At 53.5% G+C, this 24,140-nt stretch overlaps 11 protein-coding genes across 11 annotated transcripts; 6 read left to right on the top strand and 5 right to left on the bottom strand.

Moving 5' to 3' along the window:
• Positions 1–1,428: 1,428 nt before the first annotated feature.
• On the bottom strand, positions 1,429–3,639 carry J7T55_012759 (uncharacterized protein; the record flags this gene model as incomplete). Its single annotated transcript, XM_053145419.1, has 1 exon — positions 1,429–3,639. The coding sequence occupies one exon, from the start codon at positions 3,637–3,639 to the stop codon at positions 1,429–1,431; it is 2,211 nt and encodes a 736-aa protein (XP_052992149.1).
• Positions 3,640–4,545: 906 nt separating this feature from the next.
• J7T55_012758 (uncharacterized protein) lies at positions 4,546–6,177 on the top strand (the record flags this gene model as incomplete). Its single annotated transcript, XM_053145418.1, has 2 exons — positions 4,546–4,774; positions 4,841–6,177. 2 exons carry the CDS (start codon positions 4,546–4,548, stop codon positions 6,175–6,177), a joined length of 1,566 nt encoding a protein of 521 aa, XP_052992148.1.
• A 475-nt stretch (positions 6,178–6,652) lies between these two features.
• Positions 6,653–7,213, top strand: J7T55_012757 (uncharacterized protein; the record flags this gene model as incomplete). The annotated part of the gene is made up of 1 exon (XM_053145417.1): positions 6,653–7,213. One exon carries the CDS (start codon positions 6,653–6,655, stop codon positions 7,211–7,213), a length of 561 nt encoding a protein of 186 aa, XP_052992147.1.
• A 1,547-nt stretch (positions 7,214–8,760) lies between these two features.
• On the top strand, positions 8,761–9,078 carry J7T55_012756 (uncharacterized protein; the record flags this gene model as incomplete). Its single annotated transcript, XM_053145415.1, has 1 exon — positions 8,761–9,078. One exon carries the CDS (start codon positions 8,761–8,763, stop codon positions 9,076–9,078), a length of 318 nt encoding a protein of 105 aa, XP_052992146.1.
• Positions 9,079–10,283: 1,205 nt separating this feature from the next.
• J7T55_012755 (uncharacterized protein) lies at positions 10,284–10,941 on the top strand (the record flags this gene model as incomplete). Its single annotated transcript, XM_053145414.1, has 3 exons — positions 10,284–10,359; positions 10,417–10,803; positions 10,862–10,941. The coding sequence occupies 3 exons, from the start codon at positions 10,284–10,286 to the stop codon at positions 10,939–10,941; spliced, it is 543 nt and encodes a 180-aa protein (XP_052992145.1).
• Positions 10,942–11,115: 174 nt separating this feature from the next.
• Positions 11,116–12,202, bottom strand: J7T55_012754 (uncharacterized protein; the record flags this gene model as incomplete). The annotated part of the gene is made up of 2 exons (XM_053145413.1): positions 11,116–11,875; positions 12,045–12,202. 2 exons carry the CDS (start codon positions 12,200–12,202, stop codon positions 11,116–11,118), a joined length of 918 nt encoding a protein of 305 aa, XP_052992144.1.
• Positions 12,203–14,530: 2,328 nt separating this feature from the next.
• J7T55_012753 (uncharacterized protein) lies at positions 14,531–17,128 on the top strand (the record flags this gene model as incomplete). The annotated part of the gene is made up of 1 exon (XM_053145412.1): positions 14,531–17,128. One exon carries the CDS (start codon positions 14,531–14,533, stop codon positions 17,126–17,128), a length of 2,598 nt encoding a protein of 865 aa, XP_052992143.1.
• Positions 17,129–17,481: 353 nt separating this feature from the next.
• Positions 17,482–18,461, bottom strand: J7T55_012752 (uncharacterized protein; the record flags this gene model as incomplete). The annotated part of the gene is made up of 2 exons (XM_053145411.1): positions 17,482–17,763; positions 17,832–18,461. 2 exons carry the CDS (start codon positions 18,459–18,461, stop codon positions 17,482–17,484), a joined length of 912 nt encoding a protein of 303 aa, XP_052992142.1.
• Positions 18,462–19,933: 1,472 nt separating this feature from the next.
• J7T55_012751 (2og-fe oxygenase family oxidoreductase) lies at positions 19,934–20,644 on the bottom strand (the record flags this gene model as incomplete). Its single annotated transcript, XM_053145410.1, has 1 exon — positions 19,934–20,644. The coding sequence occupies one exon, from the start codon at positions 20,642–20,644 to the stop codon at positions 19,934–19,936; it is 711 nt and encodes a 236-aa protein (XP_052992141.1).
• A 992-nt stretch (positions 20,645–21,636) lies between these two features.
• J7T55_012750 (cid protease) lies at positions 21,637–22,978 on the top strand (the record flags this gene model as incomplete). Its single annotated transcript, XM_053145409.1, has 2 exons — positions 21,637–21,848; positions 21,919–22,978. 2 exons carry the CDS (start codon positions 21,637–21,639, stop codon positions 22,976–22,978), a joined length of 1,272 nt encoding a protein of 423 aa, XP_052992140.1.
• Positions 22,979–23,181: 203 nt separating this feature from the next.
• Positions 23,182–24,140, bottom strand: J7T55_012749 (short chain dehydrogenase reductase family; the record flags this gene model as incomplete). Its single annotated transcript, XM_053145408.1, has 2 exons — positions 23,182–23,402; positions 23,462–24,140. The coding sequence occupies 2 exons, from the start codon at positions 24,138–24,140 to the stop codon at positions 23,182–23,184; spliced, it is 900 nt and encodes a 299-aa protein (XP_052992139.1).

The following is a 24,140-nucleotide window of genomic DNA, read 5'->3' as shown; positions in this document are numbered from 1 at the left end:
TCTCGTGAACCCAAACTCTGGCATCGCGGCCCATGATGTTGCGCACCGCCCCAAGCCAAGTGCCTGGCGCGACTGCAAAGAGGTGGTTCCTAGGTTTGACCCAAGCGTGATATCCCTAGCCGCAAGGCTGTTTGGAACACTGCATCGTCGGCTGATGGCGAGGAAACGGTCCAAAACCTATTTGCTCGGCCTTCACATTTGCAGGTACAAAGGTACTTGACTTACACCATGAAGACTGCTATATTTGGACTAGCGTCCCCTGGTCCAAGTGGCCCGCTCGTGGCCCGCCCGGACGTTAGTAACGCACGGGCCAACTCAGCCAGCACCCAGACTGCGCATCTCCACAGCACAACACCAACACGAGCTCAGTCATTCTCTCCAGCTCACACACTCAGGATCATGATTTTCAAAATTTCCACAAATTCACAAGCGGGCTTGGCTCAGTTGGGAGAGCGTCAGACTGTTTTCTGGGATCCTCGCCCTTCTTCCTCTACACATGATGTGATGGTATGTTACCATACAGGGCAGTGTTGAAAAAAAAAGACAACAGAACAAGCTGGACAGTGCCACTTCCCCGGTAGGCGGTTCAGTCAACCTCAGCAGTCTCTGTCAGGACAGATAGACTCTTAAGGTCTGGAAGGTAATCTCTCTGGCCAACGTTGTCCGGTTAGGGGTTGGTGCTTTATATCGAGACGCAATATTATCATTTGTCCCCCGAGGCTGCACTGATGTAAAGGAACAACCTTCCGTAAGGAACAACCGAAAGGTTCGGCGTCTCGGATACAAGTAATTGAATTTCTATCTTCGCTGTCTTTCAAGCGTCTACATAGTCTGACCACAATCGTATTTGCTGCTCGGATGAGGCTGATTTGTGTGGGCTATTGATGGAGGGACGGCTTTAACAAATCTTTAGCTTTTCCAGGTTTCTAATTACCTAGGACACTAGACCATCTATAATTTTGGGCGAACGCGCAGTTGGGAATTTGTGACTGGTGGCCTAAGGAGGTGAAGCTAATGATGCCGTCACATTGAAGCTTGGTTGACTCGCGTCACCTTTTCTTTTTCTTCTTTCTTTTACTGGGCATTATAGCATTTCATGGTCCGAGATCCGCCATGAGTATGTTATTGGAGGAGTTCAATGAGATAACGATGGGTTAATTCATCATACCTCTTATGGTTGCTAAGATCGCGAGAAAGTATCACTAAGACAGCTCAATACTGAAGACATTTCGGTAAACATGCCCTCCAGAGGGCGGTTGGGCTGGCTATGGGGTTGTGAATTGAGATTTGGGGGAACCAGCTGTTATTTCTATGCTTCTATGTTACGTGCACCAGGTGGGCTATTGCTACATGTAATTGATGTTCGTTTTTCCATGTGTTCAAGCAGGTCTATTCCTTACCTGCAAGGCTGAACCTTTCCAGTATCACCTACCGCTTCTCAGCCTCGCGGAGCATGTCGTCTTCTGTCATCACGCTCTCTGTTGGCGTAGACTTCTTCTTGTTGATACTGGAAACCTGACTGCCCATCCACTCCATCGCCTTAGCCGCCTTGCTCTTCTGTTCAACCTCCTTCTCCATCTCGTCAGCCTCCTCTTCTGCGGACTTGCCCTCGGCTGCCTTCCTCTCGCGCTCTTCCTTGTCCTCTTTCTCCTGGCGTTTGAGATTCTTCAACTGCTTTTCAACAACCTCGCCATCGATATTCTCGAGGTCCAGTTTCTGTAAGATCGATCCGACTAGAAAGCGGTACTGTGTGTGCCCGTCGACAAGCTCGGAGACATCCACGTTTTCAATCCCCTGGACTTCCTGAATCGCTTGCAGGCCGGCAATACCGTACTGGAAGCTGTTGGCGCGGTAAAGAAAAGCAAGTAGGTAGTCTTGGGTGGAAAAGACGTTGATCACGCGACCTGCGACGACAGAGCGTATTTTGCGCCAGGCAATAGGATCGGACGGGGCAGCCGCGCCGATGAGGCAAACCGATTCCACCAAGCCGAATGCTTTTCGGTTTGCAAGCTCAGCAAGGCACGTGTAGATGACCCTTGCGCCTAGCGAATAGCCTATCAGCGTCACTGGCCGCTCTCCCTGGACTTTGTTGATGAGTGCATCAGCAAGGACCTTGCCTGCCTTCTCACTCCGAGCCACCGCGACGCTGAAGGGGTTGTCGATCACACGCGAGGCTTTCGCAAGACCGTAGGGTAAGGTGAGAGCCGACGCAAGAGTAGCAAATATGGTGCGGCTGAGGATCTCCTTCTTGGCAAAGCCCCAGGCGTAGCTCTTGATGTATGTATTCAATGCACACCCAAGTCGAAGTAATGCCTCTAGCTCCCATCGGAGAGCGAATGCCTCGGTGCTCCGACCACTGATTGCCTGCCATGGCAAAACGACCTCAGGCTCCTCAACAAGCCAGCCTGCAATACCCACAGCGACACGGAGGTGTCTCGAATCCTTGTCGTCTTGCTTTCCCCGGTGGAACAGCGATGGCTTGTTGACAGGCAGGAAGGCGAAATCCTCAACCTCTTTGGCATACTCATCGACCATCTTCGATGTCATCCTGCCGCCGTAGGCACCGAAGAGGACACCTACAAGCGGAGCGGAGCCTGCCAGTGCGCCGAGGTATCCAGCGGTGGCGGTGGCGCCGAGTCCTAGACCACCCATCACTGTTCCTACTCCGGCCGCAAGCAGAGGAGCTGCAAGGCCGCCCGTTACTCCAATAAGAACAGCTCCGGCAACTGCACCGAGACCAACTTTCCACTTCCTCGCAGTTGACCCCTCCTCTGCCTTTTTCTTGGTCTCTTCGTCCGCGTTCATCTGCTGCTTCGCGACCTCCAGTAGCCCTTTGGCGACTGAAATCTCGTCCTGCGCCAGAAGGTCCATGGATAGTCCCAGTGAACTTGCGAGCCGAAGCATGAGCACGCGGGATTCTGCCGGATACGACTCCAGTCCGAGCAGGATCAGTAAGATTGAGTGCATGATGAGAACTCGCCGTGCATCACTCAGCGAGATCAGTGGGGTCTCAAGTGGTGGGAAAATATTCTGCAAGGTCTCTCCGGCCGCGTCTGGTTTCTGCTGGCTTGAGGGGCGGGATTGTTGACCCTGGTTAGCTGCCTCCTCCCCAGCATCGCGCTGATTGACGGCCTCGCCAATTCGTTGCATAACTTTGTCTCGCCAGTCATCGAAATGGGTCAGCGCAGCCTTCTTCAAGGCCTCGTTCTCTGGTCTGGCAAGCTCCTTGGTCCTTTTCTCCAAGGCCTTCTTCGCCTTTTCGGCCGCATCACTGCCCTTTCCTTCAACTGCCTTGACTTCTTCTGTTTGACTTCCAGTTTCGGGCTTGGCTGTGCCCTCTGCAGCCTGGTCGAGTCCACTCTGTTCTGCTGCCTCGGGCTGGATTTCCAGGGCAGTATCGTCTTCTTCGGGCTGGTCGAGTGAGCGGCCAATCTTGAGCGGTGTGGCAGTCTCGGATTTGCTTGCGTCAAAAGTGTCGACAAGCTGAACTCGCATCACCTCGATCAGATCCGCAATCAGGAGCAGGAGATTCACCCGGTCCTCTCGAGTGGGAAGGATGGTTGTGAGCGACTCTCCCTGGTCATCGTCGGATTTCGACCCTTGCCCCTTGTCGGCGAGGTTCTTGAGCTTGGAAAACATGTTTACGACTGTCTCGTGGTTGCAATGACCCAGCGTTGCATCAAAAGGCGCAACCAGAAGCAACCAGGAGTTGTTGTGATCATGTACCCCCCTCAAACATAACACGCGTCACTTTTGCGAGTGAGACATGTCGTTGTGCACACGTCGCTGGTGGCTTGGTGTGATGTCATTCATGGCTCAGCAGGAGCTCTTTTAGGGGACGACTGAAAGGAGGTAGCTTCCGGTGGCACCTCAGGGTTGGACCCTAGGCTGTGAGGTAACATTCCAGACTCGATTGAACATTGGAGAAAGCATTGGCCTTCCATTCCCTGGCCATTGTAGGCGGCCGCTGGACCTACTGTAGTCTAATAATTTCGAGTCTCCAATTGACCAATGCTTGTCTTTACCCCGCGATCACGATGCTTGGAAGTTCCTGGTAGTGCGATCAGGAACCTGGTGGCCAGAAACCGACCGCATGCAACGGCACTGTCCAGCCGTCCATGGCCCTGCGACGGTGCGTCATAAAACGTCATGAAATCTTGGATGGTAATTGCCATCGCTCGAGGCAGCCTGGCAGCGTGAATTGCATCCTCGGAGAATGCAGCTCATGAGATCATGGTTCCCTGCCCTAAACCCTGACAAGACCCTGTTTTCCATGATCGTCCTGGGGTGCCGTCGCAGGTGATGTCAGTGCCGCGATGCTGGTTGCACAGAGTTTCTGAATGGACCTCAGCAGGATTCGGTGGGCGACTGTGCGTCTGGTGAACGCCAGTAATGCTTATAAAGGAGTAACACACCGTCCAGAGATCTGGGCAGTATAACACTTTTACCTTGATATATCCCACAGGTGCAACTTCAAACACCAAACACATCCACTCAAATAAACCATAATTAATAGCACCACCCAAACTCAAATCTATTTACATCATGGGTCTAGGATCAAAGATCAAGGAGGCACTTCATAGTGACCATCATGACAAGGCCACGTCCGATGTGAAGCCGCCGGGAGCGTTTCCTCAAGACGACATCCCTCAGAAACATGCCGATGGTGGAAACTATATTGCACCACACGGCAGTCTCGTCGACAAGAACAGGAACACCACTGGCCAAACCGCTGGACTATCCGGAACCACAGCCTCAGGGACAGCTGGCCCAGGTAGGTCATGACGGTCCAAGTACGTTGCGCAGCAATATACAATGCTAACGAATCATGTCGGCGTAGACTCGTTGGGTTCATCTGGCACTCAACGCCATAAGCTGCACAAGGAGGGGGAGGGTTATATACCTTCAGACACGAGCCAGACCACTCACGGTCACAAGACTGCCGACTCTGGTATTGGTCTTGGTCAGACCTCAGGCAAGGACCGTACCAGCGAAGGCGCCTACTGGGGTGATCTTTCTTCGGGCGGCCACCCGAGCAAGACCGGCAGCGCCCAGCACAACCCCCTCCATGGCGACCAAGTTGTAGGGGGTGGCGTGTACAACACTGTTGCCGGCGCTGGCAGCCCAGATTACGACCGCTCACACGGCAGCGGCAAGCCTCACGCCTCAGGCGGTGCTGTCCACGATCCGCTCACATCAAGCACGAAGGGCACAAGCGTTCCATCCGGATCCAACGAGTATGACTACAAGACCAGCCTCGGAGGATCCGGTGCGCCGACTTCCCGTGACGATCGCACAGGCCCAGCTCTGGCGAGCGCCGGTGGCATCGGCGCAGGATACGGTGCAGACGAGCTGGCCCACCGCGGCCACGGAAATACGCACAGCCAACATAGCGATATCCGAGGCACTGGCGCTCCCGGTTATGGCAATGACCATTCTGGTGTTGGCGCATCTGAACGTGGACTGTCTCAAGGAGGCCTGAACCACCAAGGAGGTCTGTCCCAAGGCGGGTTGTCCCAAGGTGGTTTGTCTCAAGGCAGCTCGTCCCGTGGCCTGACGGGAGGCGGTCTCAGCAGCGGGGGCGGATTGTCTGGCAACGGTCTTTCAGGATCAAACGTCGGCAGGTCTGCAGGATATGGTGATAATGACTTCACTCACCATGATCAGTCTACCGGCCACGGCCACGGCCATGCTGGGGCAGGTTTAGCTGGGGCAGGTGTTGGCGCTGCTGCAGGATATGGCGCAACTGAACTTGCTCACCGGGGGCAAGGCAACACTGGCCACAGCGGTACATACGAATCAACGTCGAGCCAACACGTTCCAGGAGTGCCGCGGAGCAGCATGCTAGACGTCGAGCCGTCTGCAGGTGTCACCGGCTCGCATCCCGGTCACACCACCCAAGCATCTGGAGTTCCACACAACGCCTCGTTGGGTTCCGAGCGAGGCGTCACAGGTTCACCAACACACAACACCTCGTTGGGTTCCGATCGAGGCGTCTCAGGTTCACCGACGAACGTGAGCTCAGGCTTGGGCCAATCGTCACCCACCAGCAGCAGCACTCACTACGGCCCAGGCCATCCTGGAGCCAAGGTGATGCATCGGTGCCAGCACTGCGGTAACGACAACGACATCAGCCATTATTTCAAGTCAGACGTTGTCTACCGCCTAGGACAGTAAATTGTACAGCGTTGAGAGGCTCTATAGAATTTGTAATGAAATAATTTAATGCGTATCAAATACGATGATGAGGGTGTTCAAAGCTGTTTTGTGGTGAATGCTTGTGACGGTGTGTGTGAGATACGTCCTAGGACCAATGAGCCCAGTCCCTGGTTGGGGATCATCAGTGGCTGGGACGCCGTAGTGGCCCCCTTGGCTGAACTCCAGCAATCTCCAGAGCTTCCGGTCCATCCTGGATAACCAGTTGCGACGATATTTTTCGACAACCCAAGATTGACCTACTTTCTTACTCTAACCAGAATTCTAAACTTGCTACCAGGCCAAACAACCTTTTTCAAAGAGATTGCCAGAAGCGTTTGAATTCTCGCTGCGGGCCGTTCCAAAACTCTCGCCGTAAGGCCTTTCACTTGCGCTTGCAGATTTTTGCCATTCGCTCAAGCTGCACCAGCCAACGACCGCGTACAGCCCGAGCAGAATGTCGACCGGGGAAACAAACCACACTGCTTCACGAAGCGGCAAAGAAACAACTGCGCAGGCTGCCCCCAGCAAGCCAACGCTGCCCCCGAACGTCTCAATCTTCTCCCCGGCGGACCCCAGCGCGTCCAAAGCCGTGCTGAACGGCCGTGTCTTCTCACGCCTGACGACCAGCTCGCAGACCGAGCCGTCACAGCTCGCCACAGCCCTGAAGACCAGCGCCGGGGTCAGCGAGACCTTCTGCCTCAGCCACGGGGCCGCGGTACTAGTGTTCGACGCGGAGCAGCCCGGCGTGGACCTCAAAGACAGCCACCACGACCACGTACGGGCTGTTTGCTTGGCGCTCAAGGACGCCGACATCAGCCTCAGCATCTCGGGCTGCGTCTTTGATGCGACCGACGTACTAAAGGCGGGCTTCCAGCTTGATGAACTGAGCCGCGGTGCCGTGATGGTTGTCGACTTGATGCATGAGGACGATGACGACTCGGGGTCGGATTCAGGCGATGACGAGGATGCTGAAGCGATCTTGATGGGTGGTGACTCTGGGGAGGTGGTTTCCTAGGCGAAGTCCTCTGCACGTATGAGATAAGCACAAAGACGTCGTCGAGGAAGCGAAGACGCGTTCATGTCTCAATTGGAGCTCAGTCGCGGGTCAGCCGCAACCTCTGAGAAGCCAGCGAAGTCACCAGTGAAGTCGAGTGCGAGCCACCATTGCAAGAGAATCTCGATTGTGAGGGAAGGTTGCACTTGGTGCAGCCTGATTGGTGATAATTGGGCGACATGCAAGAATCACGGGCAAAGAAATACCAGGACAGGACCAGTCTTCCTGTTCGCAATACGCCGCTGTTTACGCCTCACGAGAACTTCCAGCTCTCTTGAGGGCTTTTCGGTGATTAAATAGCGAGCTACTCCTTCCTTGCGGCAAGTACATGAACGATTTCCTTCATGAGACGCACATGGCGGGAGGCAACATCACAGGTCATCATCCCACCACAGCTCTGATCGTACGAGTGGTGCGAGCTACGCAGAATTCAAAGCCGGAGACCGTACTACCAGCCTTGACATTGTGGCAAGATGGATAATATCTGTGCCACAAATATCCTCGTCAGAAACTTAATGTGCAGTCCGTGATCAAGGGTCAGCTGTATGTCAATGTTGCTGGGCTGAACAAGCCATTGCACTGCGGTGTCTGAGAATGACTCCCTGTTTTATCGATGAATCTCTGTGAACATCGCCTCGGACGGCTTTAAAGCGTGATGTGATGAGAGATGGGCCATTCGGAACTTCAAGGACGAGCCCTATTGGCTGCCCAAGACAGATCTTACTTCCTAAAGGGTTTTTGACGTCTTACGCACGTGGTCTTCATGTACTAGAGCGGCACGAACAGGCATGCATGCCCTCCAAAAATAGTACAGCATCATCCAATTGTATGCACATGCAGGTTTGGGCATTCGCTCTCGTACACCCTCACATATCAACCTTTTCCAGCAGGTTTTGGTGGCTGGCCTTTAATTATATTTAAATACCCATCGTTGCCCCGACCATTTCGGCTCCGAAGACCGGTGTTTAGCATCGGCAATGCCATGGCTACATTTATCAGCATGTGGAGAATCGTTCCCGGTGCATTTCTTCGCCCAGGATTACTAATGTCGTTCTTTGTGTGCATGATTTCTAGGCCCACAGAGCGTGTGTACTTTCAACAGCCATGGAATGATTTCTGTCTCAGTCATCTGTCCATGCCGAGGCTCAGGCGGATGCGTCCTGTCGAATTGCTGTAGAGCTCTGTCATCGTTGCGGTGTGCCTACCGAGGTTGGCACCGCAAACTATGGGAAGAGGACCCGGAGGAGTGGAGCCCGCACATACATCATGCCCGCTATGCCGGCCTGTGGAATGGTGATAGCGGGTGGGGTACGAAAGGGACGCATTGAACTTTAAAATCCATTATAAATACCACGCACCGGCCCTCCAAGGTCAAAAGCTCTCTACCAGTCCGTCAACCCAGACAGATATCTCAGACATACGCAACCACGTGAACATCTAAAACTCATTGCATTCTTCCAACACACCCACAACAATCATAACAACAACAACAACAATCACAAGACACAATGGCTGGCGCTCTCATCTCCGTCGTTTATCCCTCAGCGCCGGACGCCAAGTTCGACCTCGAATACTACAACACGAAGCACATGGGCCTGGTCACTGAGAAGTGGGGCAACAAAGGTCTCCAGCAGTACTGGGTCGCAGACCTGCGACCATCAAATGGCCCTTACGCTATCCAAGCTACAATGCTGTGGGACTCGGTCGAGAGCTTCCAGAAGGCGGCAGCTTCGGAGGACTCGGCGGCGGTGTTTGCCGATGTCGCTAACTTCACCAACTTGAAGGCAGTCGTTCTGTCTGGAGCGATTGTGAAGTCGTCCAACTAGAGAGTTGGGTCAAGACTTGGATTGAGATAGTGGGTTTGGCCCAAGGACGTTCTGGAAATGGCGCCTTGCCACAAGCTCACCGTACTTATTTCGACGGAACTGACATGTCTGGGACGAGCAGAAGCCGAAATGGATGTGTTGTGCTAGCCAAGAAGGACTTTTTGATGACAGAATCCAGGCACGGCTGCAGGTCTGACGAAGGTTCGGGTCGATTTGTATGTCCCAATGACCCAGCGTCAAAGATGTTGACACCTTCGATTCCGTACCTAGCCACTCTATAGTCGTGAATGAGAATGCTTCTCAAGACCGTTCATCGGGTTCTTTTCAAGTCACTCCATAAAATTCTACAACCAGGATGTAGCGTTCATTTTCAGAGTGACCTATAGGGCTAAGTAGTTAGTAGTCCTTTAATCAACGTCGTTCCAGAAAGACTTAACACATTCATCTGACTCTGTTGAGCAATTCTGATCGATAGTTTAAGGTCGCATTTAGAGAAACAAACAGTCATTCAGGTTCATACCCGAGGTCAACAGATACCGTTAGCGACCTCTCTTTCTGCATTGATCAGACATGACACGGCCTAACTTGTAGGACATACAAGCAAGCAGGGATATAGTAGAGGTGTATTGTATGAAGCCAAATGAATATGGTATATCTTGACCTCTTAGTAGAATATTTCACGAAATACTTCCTCATGAGCACCAGAGATCGGAAAGACAATCTCTGCTGACTCTTAATTGGAACCTGCCTAGTGACCTCAAGTTTGATTTAAATGTACCAAAGACAGAGCATGAGTATTTCTAGCAAGCATCTCCCATAGTTATACGGCCAGTTGAGGAAAAACATGAATAAATCTTGGTGCCCAAGTGGTAAGGTGATCGTCATGGGTTGCATGAAATAGCCATCTTAATGGAGGAGAGTCCATAGCATTCTATGAAATCACACGCAACAAAAATGTGTAGAAGCATCTGTAAAAAATGCCTGATACCATCGTGTAGGGATGGATGATTGTTCCAAGGTGACAATGTCATCAATGAGCCATATGCGTAAAGGGGATGCCCCCCCTGTTATCGCCAGGGTTAATAACCCTCTTTCCCAAATCTGCTTGACCCAGCCCAACACATCTCATGTCCGAACAACCCGGATCACCTTTGAGTACACCGAACGCAATTGGTGATTGCTCGTGCGGGACTCACAAAGCCAAGATGGCGACCTCAACCAAGAACAAGCGCGACAAGGTCTGGCTCACTTGGTTCATCATCCAGATCGTCATCATATTCCGTACGCCTCACAGCTCCTCAACTCTCACCCGAATATTGCGCCGCTAACTTTTTTCAGTCATCGACGCCGTGCAATTCTACCCGCCGCAGTTGTACAAGACACCGGAAAGCCCGCTATACTTCCTGCAGCAGATAAAGGACTTCTATGTTGCGACTTACAATGACCCGCTCGTCCAGCCCGAGACGGAGCCGAACTGGATGCACATGGTCTCAGTCGTCGAGATCGGCTTCCAACTGCCCGTCGCCCTCTACGCTGCCTGGAAGCTGAGCGGTAAGAAGGGCACATCGGGCCCGTTTGAGCTGCTGCTGCTGGTGTATGCTTTTGAGACCGCGTTCAGCACGCTGCTGTGCATCAATGATGTGTTCTATTGGGACCCGGCTGTGTACTCGCGGGAGCAGAAGAATGTATTCCTGTTCCAGCTGTACGGCGCGTGGCTTGTCATTCGTAAGTCTCACCTGTTAGTATCAGGGTGGTGGGAGGAATTCGGCTAACTTATTCGCAGCTGCGGTGATGTTCGTGGACATGTACTGGAGGCTGTACAGCCGGCTCTCGGTGACGGACACTATCAAGAAGACGCAGTAGAGCTTAGTGGTGTTTTATCCCCAAGAACCACTGGAGCTCTGATGAGGAATTTTCGTGTTGCCGGTCCTCATAAAGCTCTGGTATTGATCGTAGCATCGACGTGTCGACGCGGTCCATGCAGAGACCCTAGTATTTACAATAGAATCCTGAACATACTGGTCACTTGCCGCAAATTTAGTCGATAGCTCGCTTTGCCATCGGGATTCCCCATCCGTTGCCCACGCCATTCAGCCCATAACCCAGGGGCGTGGCGCCCCCCAGCGCTCTTCCTTTAAGCCTCCTAGGCAAGACCATTCCGAAGAAGTACACCGCCGTGACACAAGCGCCCGCTAGAAACGAAACCAGACTGTAAAATACAGTGCTCGCGTAGATGTGCCCACCCATGCCCTGCCACTCGACCTTGCCCTCTGTCTTGGGCAGCGAAGGCGTGGGAAACCACCGGATGCTGAAACTCAGCGGCAGAGGGTCCCCGATGATCAGCTTCTTGGTCGCTGTACCCGCCATATGGCTCAGCGGACTCGTGCTGTAGGCGATCCCGGAGTCCAAGACGCCGCTGTCGTGGGGGTGTATGTGGTGTTTTGGCGTGCTGTGCAGCAGCACGTTCATATGCGTCGAGATGTGCATGTGGCTGAACTGCAGGGTCCCCGCGAGTGCGAAGACCAGGGGGATATACTCCTGGGCGACGGGCTTCTCATCGACGATCTCAACGTGTGGCGGAGGGCGGGCAGGGAGGCGGCAAGACAGCGGCGCGTCGGAGTGGACGTAGAACTCGAGGAGGTGGAAGAAGGGGTCGCTGATCATGGGTATGGTGCAATTTACTTCGGCCTCGATGCCGTAGTGGAACTCGAGTGGCTTGTTGGTCTCCTCGCAGACTGGAAAAGGGATCCATTGGAGCTCATGGTTCTCTGGGTTCTCGATATGCTCGCCCGTTTCTCTACGCAACGAAGGTGTCAGTCTTGAACTAGCTCTCTCCAAAGCTGTCAAATGCATCCTGATGTTGAAGCCTGGCACTTGCGCGCCACAGCTCCTCCACTCAAGATGAATGCGCGGGACCGCCTGGCGCATCCTCATTTGTGTGCTGAAGCTAGTCAATATGTACTCACGAGCTTCTGTTCATGCATTCGACTGCGATGGGTGCCCCATAGTGGTAGGAGGGCAGCGCCAGCTGGGCGGCGTCCGATGCACTCGCGCTCGTGGTTGCGGCGAGGAGCATCGCCAGCATCAGGCCAAAGAGATGCCGGGAGCAAATGGCGAGAGCCATGTTGATCGCGAATGATGCCGGTTGCCTAGAATTTCAACCTGGACATAATCGCGACGTGGGAGCCGAAAGACTTCTTTGAAGAGGGGGCAAAGCTTGGGAAGTGGACAAATATTCAAGGACCCCCTGAATGCGGAAGAAGAGACGTCAGCCCCGGAAGCACGTCAACTGAGTACTGGCATCTGCGAAGGCGCCCTAGTGGCTGGCCGCCACTGTCAAGCCAAAGCTTGGCGCCCAAGGCGTCGCTGCAGCACTCACAGCTACTGCACCAACAACCAATATGACAACGCTGTATTTGTATGCTACCAATCTTGCCAGCCACGTACATGAGGCTTTCATCGCCGCTTGAACTGTCTTTATGACATGGCTGCAGTGGTCACAGAGACGTGCCAGAAGCTATCTTCGTCGCTCCAAGCTGCGCAACATACTTGAACACGGTGATCTCGATTTGCCCACTCGAATGCCTCTTGCACTCGCTGAGAGAGAGACAGCAATCTCTCATCGTCTTCGTCCACTAATGAGGCCATCTCTTTTGGTTGGCGGCCGGTACACCGAGGGCATGAGCGCCTCCCATATCGATCGTCTAGACAGACGCAGACTTCCACCCTTCGCAATGTTGATGGCCAGCTACTTGTCGATTCGGCTTGCGATAGCAAGCCCTGGTCTAACGAAATTTCTTCGAGGGCCAGGAAACCGATGAAGTAGAAGAGAAACTCTTCCACGGCCGTTTTTTCTTCGTCAATGCATGTTATCTTGGGCCAGTGGAACTTGAGGACCTCCAAAACTGGGGCTTGTCGCAGTATCAATCTTGATACGTATCCGGAAATAGTTGCTCGGTATTCGACAGTACTGCAAGTCGACATTGGGTATATCGATGCTGAGGTGAGGCATGCTAATGCTTTGGGGTATGTCTCCCAACTTTTTCGTTGTCTGGAATTATAAGGCGCCTCATTACAGTCGACCCGAATGTGCACGCTCTCGAGTAAGGGGCAATTTCTTCCTAATGTCAAGATACTATTATGGCTCCAAGAACCTGTCCATCTGTCATTGACGTTGATCAGCTAGGATTATCTCTCACCAAAGAATCCGGGTGCTCTTACTCGTAGCTTCTCAGGTTTGACATATGTTGTTGGAGTCTTTCTATACCCGCAAGATATGAGGCGTCATCACGACCTTGGTCGATGCCGGTGTTGACTCTTCGAGCACCTCGCAACGAACGGACTTGGGCCAGATCCACCTGATGGTTCTTGAGGAACAGAGTAAGGCTGTCATTGCTCCGGAAGAAGCCATCGCTACGATGGTCCCAGACTATCTCGGCCCAGAGGTGTTTTCTGAAAATTCGGTCGAATGCACGGCTGGTAAGGCAGAGCGACCATAGTACTGTGTGGTCGTCTATAAAGGGAGCCAAGTGCTCGACCAATTCTTCGATGTGAGCGAACCTCCAAGCTGGGCTATCCATAGGCCTTCAAGTGCTGGCAGAAGCGTCTCGTTACCGTAGCAAAATGCCAACAGGGCTTAGGATCCTTCGAGCCTCCCCTTGGGTTTTAAGCACACACAGCAGGACAGCCATCGTAGTTGTACATCTTGACAAATATAATCAAGGTTAAGGACCCAGTAACTCTTGCACGCCAAACAAAGGTACCGCAGTTGGGTCCCACACAAAAGGGTTCATCTTATGCATGACAGGCCCGCATAAATTAAGGGACTTTTGTCGTTCGGCTCTGGCGCGCCGAACCCTCGCAAAGCTAACGGGACATCCGTATGCTCGGGTCTGGCGAGTTACACTCGTGGCCAATTCTAGCCTAGGTGCTGCGGATATTGATCTTCTATGTGACCAATGCTCTCTACAGGATGACAGTTGAGCGAGAGCGGCCTTGTGGGTAAGAGCGGGTGACAGACATCCTGTTAGAAGATTGCCCGCGAGCTGGGTGCCAAATGTCCATACTGAAAGGCCGGTATCACCCTCGGTATTGGAGCCGAGCACATGTGAACTGCGTGGATTGGGACGATGGGGTTCCATTGCAGGTTCACATGAGTGCTGTGGCATAAAATTCTCATGTATTGTCCTTTCTAAGTTCTGTCCAATGCTCTGCTCCCCGACGTCCGCTCGATTCGAGCATCTCCGCTCCAAAAGCTGGGCATCTCCAGAGAGGGACCGAGACAAGACCCCTAACCCATGACACGGGTAGGCGGCGGGACCCTGCAGCTAGTGGACAGGGGTGGCGCGTGAACTTTGGATTCGAGTTGAACCATCGCGACGCACCACCCATACTCTTCCCATGCACCCACAAGACCTCCACTGCCTGTACAAGGCGAGGAGTCGATGGAGAGATGGACGACTTCTCTGACGATGACTTCGATGAGCTCAATGTCACGGTTCTCCAAGAGCTGGAGAATAATGCCATCCAGTTCACGCAGGCCCAACATCTCGGCCCCACCCAAGCTGTGAACGATGACGACTATGGGCTCGAGGATGATGATTTGGACGACACTGTTGTCATAGATGAGGCCGCCCAGCTGCCCGTCCGCCACTCGGTCGAGAGGCAATCTCCCGCTCAAGCGCCCTCCCTTGTGCAGGATCATGGCCTGCAACCCACTCGCAGAATACAACAACCACGATGGCAGCAGCATGCGACTGGGCCGGCGCTTTCTCAGTATCAGTCTGCGAGACAACCTTCTTCATCGTCCAGTCGAGCGGTCCCTTCTCGCCCAACGATATCACATCACATGGGACCTCCTCCACAACCTACCGCTAACCGTTTTGCTCCTCGACCATCCGACTCACAGTACTTGCGCTCGCATCCTCCACAACCACGTCCTACCTACCAGCAAAGCCAAGCCTCGCAACAACATCCCGCGGCCTCCCAGCAGAACAGGGATGCACAATTTTCTGCACTCCAAGCTCGTGTAAGAGCTCTTGAGAATGACCTGAATTCGGCTCGTGGGGAAGCGTCTATTGTCCGCTCCAAATACGACAGGTCTGTCGCAGCCCACGAAGCCGAAGTGTCGAAACTCAAGAAGCAAAATGCCGAGGCCTTGGCCAAACAAGAACGCCTAGTTGAGGCTGCGGTGCACGCGGAGAGGGCTGCTGCTACCGAGTTGCAGTTCACACGGCAGGATCTGAGAGAAGAACTACAGAAGTCCAAGAAGAGCCGCAAGGAACCCGTGGAAACAACATTATCAACCCCCAGAAAGAATAAGACGAACAGCTTCAAGAATATTGCAGATGGTTTCGATGATGTGGAAGTGCTACCCAGCCCCTCCAAAGCCCAGGGAGGGTTGAAGGGCAAAGGAAAGAGTGTTGCACTTGCGCCCGGCGAGAGGACTCCGAGCAGGGCCAAGAGGAAACGACCTGCCATTGACAGTCCAGTGACCGCACTGGAGGTGGAAGATGATGCTGTCATGGTCGATGCTGCTTCTGCTACACAGACCGAAGCATCTGGCTCGGGCCTCCGCCCAAATGCTCTTCCGTACGACTTGCTGCGACTTGTCCTAGATCATGGCGCTATCCATGGCCAGCCTTTAACTTTCGATCTTCTTGCCCGATACAGCTTCCCGTCGGATCCTGAACAATCTTTTGCTGGTATCATCTTTCAGAAGCTTCCTTCGCTCGGCGATCCCCATGACCCCGTGCGGTTGCTGATCGATTTCTGCGACATGATTATAGATCTGTGGGATCAATGTCTGCGGGAGAAATACTACGAGCCGATATATGATCTGGTAGCGCTGATCACTTTCATCCTGCAACTAAACACCATATCAGTCGCACCTTATATTACTTCAACTTTGGTCCCTGTTGCACAGACCACAGTGTTCCTGCTAGCTGTTCCACGATTTGAAAGTCAAGACGGTGATTTGGCTTCACGCGCGGATGAGAATATACAGCACCTGGTTCTGAACATCGATACTGAGGGTACATTGCAACTCATGTACCTCGCTGCTCTCGGCTGCACAGACTCTTACCTGCTAGACCCAGAACACCCTTTGGACTTGGGACCAGAGCGGGACTCTCCACAGAGATTGTACTGGAAGCTCATGCAGATTGACTTTGTACTCGTAATGCTTTCACCCAAGCAACCTCGCGACGACTTTCTCGGCATGCTCAGCCTGCTGTGCACGTCTTGTCTTGCAGAGTCTATTGGTCCGATCACCAGCGAGCCGGACCGTGGCCCAGCTTTCGTGGCCCAGGCACTCATAGAGCGCGTTTCCAAGATCATGCACGAGCCTCGGAGCTGGGCCGCCCCTGGCGAGTCGTCGGGCTCGTTTGGGCATCGACAGTGCGTTGTGAGACTGGCGGCTTTGAGGACCCTCATGGCCTTTGCTCAGTCAGGTCTAGGGGCAAAGCAGCTCGCGCTCAGCGAAGTAGCCATACCTAGGCTGGTGAACGTTTTATGCGGAGCGATAGATGCTCTGTATGACATGGACGTCCCAGTGGAATTGATTCAAATTGGTTCTGGAGAAGACGAAGATGAGAAAGACGGTCAAAAGGTGGAACGAGAAAAGCCACCCGCCGAGTCCGAGAACATGGAAGGCGTGGACGCCGGCACCGCTGACCGAACCATTGCTCTGGATGAAGACGACGCTGAGATATCGCTGCCGTCGACGCCACAGTTGCCTTCAACAGCACCCCACGATCCTAGCCCAACTTCTCTCCTCTATACCATTGCATCGTCCGTGATACTCCTACTCCACACACTTGTCACCGATCCGGCCACTTCGGCACACACAGATATGCGTGCCAAGCTGTCGACTTCGCACGGCGCGCCGCAGAAGTATCTGCTTACGCTCTCGCGGCTCAACTACGCCGAAGAAGATTTGGTGCTGGAGGCAGGGATTGACCAGGGCACACTCGATCGGGCAAATGAGCTATTAGATCTCGCAATCACGCCAGACGAGGCAGAGGGGGTAAGACAGGTTTTCGGCGCTTAGTCTCAGATGGCCCACATTGATCGGGATGAGACAACGGAAGGGCTGAATTAAGATGTTACGTGAATGAGATATGAAATGACTAAACAACTGTTACGTTCACAAAGGTGAAGCCGGTACAGTTAAGAGAAACACATTAATGTATAAGTACTACCGGAGACATGTGCAATCTGAAGAGAAACGATACCAAGGCGGTCGGTCACGAGGTCCAAACAGGTCTGATCTGATCCACGCCACCGAGACGAAGAAGATAACATTTGTGTGTGCAGAATGACCGTATTTACAACAGCGTCCCGCTCGTGAAGGCCTATAACACCGCCCAGTACGCTATCCACGATAATGCCAGGGCGGTGCCCTTATGCGACGAACTTGGCCGACCTCGAGGCGAGGTTAGGGCGCTCATTCTGGAGGTCGACCTCTCTGGTGACGAACTTGCCTGCTTTGGCACCTCCAGACCCCTTTGCCCCAGACCCCTTCGCGCCCGATGAAGAAGTAGTAGAGGTAGCATTCTGTTTGGGAGCCGCTGTCTCTCCTCCACCTGCCGCTGGGGCCGGGTTCATTGCCTGGGGTGCCGCAGGCGCAGCAGCGGGCGCGGCCGGAGCCGCCGGGGCCGCCATACCAGCACAGGCAGACATGGCCTGAGATAGAGATGTCAGTACTGGTCCCCTCGGGTCATCGGTACACACTCGGGTCAGGGTCCACTCACAGCGGCCATGTTCTTCATGTTCTGCTGGATGCCGCCCATGAAGTCCATCTGCAGCGTCTGCACGATCTGCATGTTGCCTGGGACGTTGTCGCCACCCTGGGCGGTCAGGTTGTTCGCCAGGCCCAGCTCGGTGAGCTGCGCGTTGGCGACGGTGGCGATGCCGGCGGTGGCCTGGTTCTCGGACGGGGTGATGAGCTGGTTCATCTCGCGGATGGCGATGCCGTTGTTGATGAACTTGAGCAGGTCAGTCCTCGCGGACGTGTACGCCGCCGTGTCCACCGGGTTGGCTGCCAGGATCGTCGCGAGCGAGTTGGCCGTGGTGAGCTCCTGCTGCTGGTCCGCGATGTTGAGCGCGATGCCCTGCGCGAGGATGGTGCCCTGGGCACAGAGGGCGTTCATCGTCCCGCCGGCGGCTCCGGCGCCCGCACCTCCTCCTGCTGCTGGTGCGCCTGATGCCTCAGCTGCGGCAGCGGCGGCCGGGTCGGCCATCACCGGCGTGGCGGGCGCGGGAGCGTTCCTCGCCACCGGAGGCTCTATCATTTCACTCCTGGGCTGGTGAGGGATGATCTGGGCGGCGCCCAGCCCCAGGGACAGGAAGACATTAAGGATAGTTGACGTTGAGGCGTGCATTTCGAGTGTAAGGAATGGTCTGGCCACTGGAACAGGATTGTAAAGCACAGGACCGGCCTGGTATTAGTCGAATGAGTGACACGAATGTTATTAAGAGGCTTGTCCAGACGAGCCTTGCTCGTGAGTAAGTGACGCGGGAGCGACAGCAAGAAAATGTAACTACAGACGGTTCCGGAAACTTATTAGGAGAGAAAAGATGGACGAGGGGAAGCATATGTAGTATTTACACGCCGAATTCCGACGAGACCCGCGCTTGCGCCTGCGCCTCTGATTTCGTCTACTCATTTAGGTTGCGGCCGCGATCATTCCGGGCGACAGGCCGGACAGACGAAATCAGGACGGATGGCAGATACCAGCATCCACACCTGCCTGCTTCGCGATAGGTTCGACTGGCGAAACCAAACGCGAAGCTTATAATCCTCCGCGCGCCCCCTTGCCCGATCGTCTCAAGGGCAGCTAGCCCAACAGTGCTCCTGGCTCAAGCACCCAAGCAGTGGTTCGTCAGTTGGCAATGCCGCTCCCGGTGAGTTCGTGTCGACGTTGTATATGGAGCGAGTCATCCGAAACCCTAAATGACAAGTCCGCCAGTGTCTGTCATGCAAGAGTTGGCTTGTGGTCTGAAGTTCGCATTTTTAAGGCATCATGGAGCGAGGTCGTCTTATAGTTGCGTCTGTGCTCGAGGGCTATCTGGGGCTGAAAGTGTTTTGAACTCTATATGCCGGCCCCACCTTTGTGGACAAGCTCACTTGGCACTGCCTTATGAGCCTCAACTAAACCACTGTAGGACAAACGTTTCATCCTCTGCTTGCCTATACTGAGGAGCTGCACAGTCCAGAAAATTGGCAGCGCCCGGGAAGCACCTTTCCAGTTACGCCCTCGGTCAATGTTCCTGCACGCTTGACCTGAACCGGAGGAAAGCAGCTAGTCTTGACGTGAGAAATTGCTCGAGGTGTTTCCTTGCGAGCCCGCGGAGCTGGCAGCAGCAAACCTCCTGACGTAGGTGTACATTGGCAGACCGATCTGATCCACGTGACTGGCGACTTCTTGCTTCCCAAAGCTTGATCAGGTAGATCAAAGCAACTGCAGTTCGCAGCCGCTGCGTAGATCGGCAGATCTTTTGTGGGTTGCCCGGTTCGCGGACCCTGGACTCTCACACCTCACTGATAGTTTGTCGAGTGGTGTCATGTACTGTGTCAAGGGATGTTTTGATAAGGTGCAGTGACCTTCTCAAATGTCTCCACGAGGGGCTTCCACGACGAATGGAGGGCACCATCACGACGAAGGTTGGCCTCAAGTATGTGTAAGTTTTGCTCGGGCTTTACTCGCTTCAGACTTCTGACGAGTCGCATGTTCCTTAAAGAAGCGGCGAGCTAAGGCAGTATACCTCTATGCGGTGGATTACCCCCACCGGCAAGGCGTCCGTCTGAAGCTGCCTGGCGAGGGGAAGACACTACTAGACTCTTTGCCCAGATTCATAGCGCAGGCGGGAGTCCCTGATTTGACTCAGCCGTCGCTTCCGGGGCGATAGTGTCTTGGTTTGCCTCATACTGCTTCCAGCGATATTCACGCTCGACACCTATCCGCTTCTGGGCAGAGTCGCAGAGCTCCAGATTGCCACAGTGACATTCGGCGCCAGGCCTAAGCCAACGATAAGTAATGCTCCAGCGATCCTCGCGCAGCCGCACAGTCCCGTCGTCGAGAAGATCAGTCTTGCGTTTCTTTATGGAATGAGTCCAGTGCAGCCGCGAGTCTCCAGACATCTTCATTAGGCTGCGAGGCGCCAGATCGACATCAACCCGACGATCTCCCTTTCTGAATTGCATGAATACCGGGGCCCCTATGGACAGGGCATACAGCTGGTCATATGTCGAATGGGTGTCGACGTGAGGCGGAATGCCGGCACCGGGTGGGTAGTGCTGCAGGCAGACTTGCTCTGGGGGACGGCTCTCGTGAGTGGGGATGAGTGGCTTGAGCCAATCTGGAAACTCTTGGAATGGGATGTTCGGGTCAACACCGAAGGTTTTGTAGTCAAAAGTGTAGCCAAAATGGAGAGAGATGCGGCCGGTGCGGTCAGGCCACTCCAGCTGTTCGCGGAAGATGTGGACGAGGTTTTGCTCATGCTCTGGGGTAATGAAATCTTGCTCCAAGAAGATGCCGTGCGGCTCAATGGCTAGTTCCTCCATCTTGGCGAGTACTCCGTCTGGTCCCGACCCTGTGTTCCTTCTGTCTCGCGCCAGGACTGGAATTTTGGAGGTGAGGCATGGTGTGATAGAATCACCAAGGCCTTGACTGTGACTAAAAAAAAATGGCATATCGAGCCATAACCCGAACCCTTCCCTCCCCCACTACGTCGGTTTGTTGAATCCGCCTTCTTTCCAATATTCACTGCTAAAGTATCTGCCTCAGGAAGCTTCTATGGATTGTGACTTGACTGTCAAGCAGGCAACATTTCCAAGTCTCTTGTAACTTAAATAATTATGATCGACTCGAGATAAATTTGCTTGCTTCTAACATACAGTGTAAATGGTGTCTATCAATCAGCCTGAGACCTCAGAACTCTCGGACCTGGCCGCTCGTCGGAAAGGTGGTTCGCAGATCGACAGGTTGACTAAGTTTCCTTAATGGCAAATAAAACGCGTCTCGAGTTTGTGATTGAATGATACGTAATATCAAACAGGCAAATACAGTGAGTGGGTTGGGATATGCCATAAGCCTTGATATTGTCTCTTGGGATTGTCCCCTGGGAAGGGCTATGTTGATTGGCCTGCGGCTTTGGGCTGTATCATCAGCAATGTAATGTCTTTGTGCACTTCAGTACAATACCTAGCCAGATGCATTATCTGTGTAACAACAATATCGTTCTAGAAGGGGGCGTGGAACGCGGATGGCGTTCAATTTGCGAGAAGTGGAAGTGAGACAGCAGCCCTGCTGTGATAACCCATATATGATGCCTCTTTCCGTGCAATCTTCTCGACCTTAGCCACCACATCAGTTGAATCTTGACAGATTTTTCATACACAAAAAAATGACAACGATTGGTGGCCTTTCAAAGTTCTCTTGTACCTTCTGATTCTTTTCTGCACATCGGTTCGTCTCAGAGAGGACCTTGTACGAAATAGTTTCCTTCGTCAGTCAGCCCAGCCATCCCCAAGAGTTTCCCCAAGACGGACTCAACATGAAGATCAATATCTTTCTAGCACCATTCTTGCTACTTGTGGCTCCAGCCTTGTCCAAATCTGTGGTCAGGCCGAGCAGCAGCCGATTGCTCCGCGAGGAAAATGAAGGTGGTGTCATCAACATCCCCTTGACCGACTCGACGAGGAGTGATGGAAAGACGGACCTGCAGTGGTATGCCAAGATATCAGTCGGGACCCCTCCTCAAAATTTGTAAGTCCTCTTGGGACCAACATTGTCCCTGCACAGGCTCAATTTGTAGTATTGACTAATACGCAACCAGCAACGTGCTGCTTGATACCGGCTCACCAGCAATACTTCTTCCGGTAAACAACTGCACCACCTGCGGCCTGCAGAGTCTGTTCGACGCTTCAAAGTCATCGACGTTCTCATGGGCACCTGGATCGTTTGATGACTACCAGTTTGGGAGCAGCGGAGACACCATTCCGGTTTCCGGACCCCAGCGCGCTCATTGCGCCCTTGCCAGGGACACCGTCAGCATACAGGGTTTGAAGGCAAGCACATACGAGTTCCTACTTTGCGATGAGGAAGATCCTTCTTTCAGCGCCCAGCCAGGAATTGATGGGATCTTGGGCTTGCCCATCCAGGCTAATCAAGAAAAAGGACTCGAGTGGGCGCTGTACGAGGCAGGACTGCTCGCCAGTCCCCTTTTTGGACTTTACACGCCACCTGGACAGATCGCCAGCGGCCAGTTGACCTTTGGGGGTCTCGATGATACGAAATATGAAGGGCAAGTGGCTTTCGTTGGCCTGGATGAACTGACGCTTACCAAAGGGTACTGGGTTATGGACATTCAGACAATCTTCATCGATGGGGAGCAGCTCCAGATCAGCAGCAACACCAGCGATGCCAAAATTGGATACCCACGGGCACTGAGTATTCTGGACACAGGCACTGCTTACCTACAGGCGCCTTCTTATCCTATTGCTCGAGACATCTACGCTAGAATCTCGCCCAAGATCTATCAAATCGACTCTATTGGCACTTGGGGAGCTCCGTGTTCAGACATGGAGGCCATCACCTCAGAATTCACGTTCCTGTTCGGATACGACGGAGCAACACAGGCCAACATCACTCTCCCGGGCAAGTCGCTCAATCTTGGCCCTTATCCTGGAAAGGACAGTCTGTGTCAGGCTGCAATCAACAATTACAGGATTCCGCAAATAAACGACGACGGCAGGGGAGTGTGGCTTATTGGATCGCCGCTTTTGAAACAATACTATACTGCTTGGAATGGTCAGGACTTGCAGGTGGGATTCGCCCCTCTGAAGGTGACGCCTGTGAGGGAGCCGCACAATTGCAGGAGAAGGAGAATTGATTGAAGGGAGCCCGGCCTCAAGCTGCAACGGCAAACGTTACCAGAAATAAGATGGCAGGAAAGAAAAAGATAATCTTAATGAACATGCCCATCCCTGACCACAGAACTTTTCATACCTATCCCTGCATTCGTCCGACGCCTATGCTAGTTTATCGGGGAACCTGCAATGCAACGATGTCTATACCCCATTCAAAAGGACATCTCTCATTACCGGCCAGACACAACGTTCAAGACTCCTCCATCCACCGCAATGATCTCTCCGTTCACGTAGTCGTTCCTTGCGAGGTAAAGAACCGTCATGCCCATCTCTTGGTCCCTGCCACCCCTCTCTGCTGGAACATGTCCCTTCTCCTGGATTTTCTCTGCAGGCAACTCGCTCTTTTGCCTATCATCTGAGCTCTTGGCAGTCATCTCTGATGGGAAGTAACCTTATAAACAAAGCATTAGTACAGCTTACTAGTGATGTTGAACTCGCAGTTTCACTAACCTGGGGCAATCGAGTTGACTCTGATCCCAGTTTGCTGAAACTCCGCGGACATGAGCTTAGACAAGTGCACCGTGGCTCCTTTGGCAGCATTGTATGAGAAGTGACCTTGTGCATGCCTCATCAGGCCAGACATGCTCGAGATGGTGATCACACTCGGCTGGAACCGCTCCAGCGGCCCCTTTGGCTGAAGGCTCGCCTGCAGGAGTGGGAGAAACGCCACGGTTGTGAAGTAGACGCTTGTCACGTCAGTCTCGAAGGTACTCTGCCACGCCTCGACGCTCTCATTTTCCCACAGCTTCTTCTTCAGGTCAGAGGCATCTTCCTCCTCGGGCTCGGCCTTCGGTCCTGCGACGCCGGCGTTGCAGACCAGAAGGTTGATGAACTTCTCGCCGTGGGTGGTCTGTAGCTCCTGAACGACCTTCTCGAGGTCCTCCTTCTTGCGGACATCACATGGACCCACAGGGATGATTTTGCCGCCGCTCGAGAAGTTCGGATTGTGTTCCTTGGCAGCTTTCTCGATGGCTTCAGTCCGTCGGCCTGTGATGTAGACCTTGGCACCGTTCGCAGCGAGAGCTTGGGTTGCCATCAGGCCGATTCCCGTGCCACCTCCCGTCACAACACATACCCAGCCCTTTACTGAGAACAATTTTGCGACATCGAACTGGTGTGTTTCCGCCAT

This window comes from Diaporthe amygdali (genome assembly GCF_026229845.1).
Source record: "Diaporthe amygdali strain CAA958 chromosome Unknown NODE_20_length_815715_cov_65_842320, whole genome shotgun sequence".
Lineage (NCBI taxonomy): Eukaryota > Fungi > Ascomycota > Sordariomycetes > Diaporthales > Diaporthaceae > Diaporthe > Diaporthe amygdali.
The sequence above is the reverse complement of the archived record's forward strand: the minus strand, read 5'-3'. Positions and strand labels throughout refer to the sequence as shown.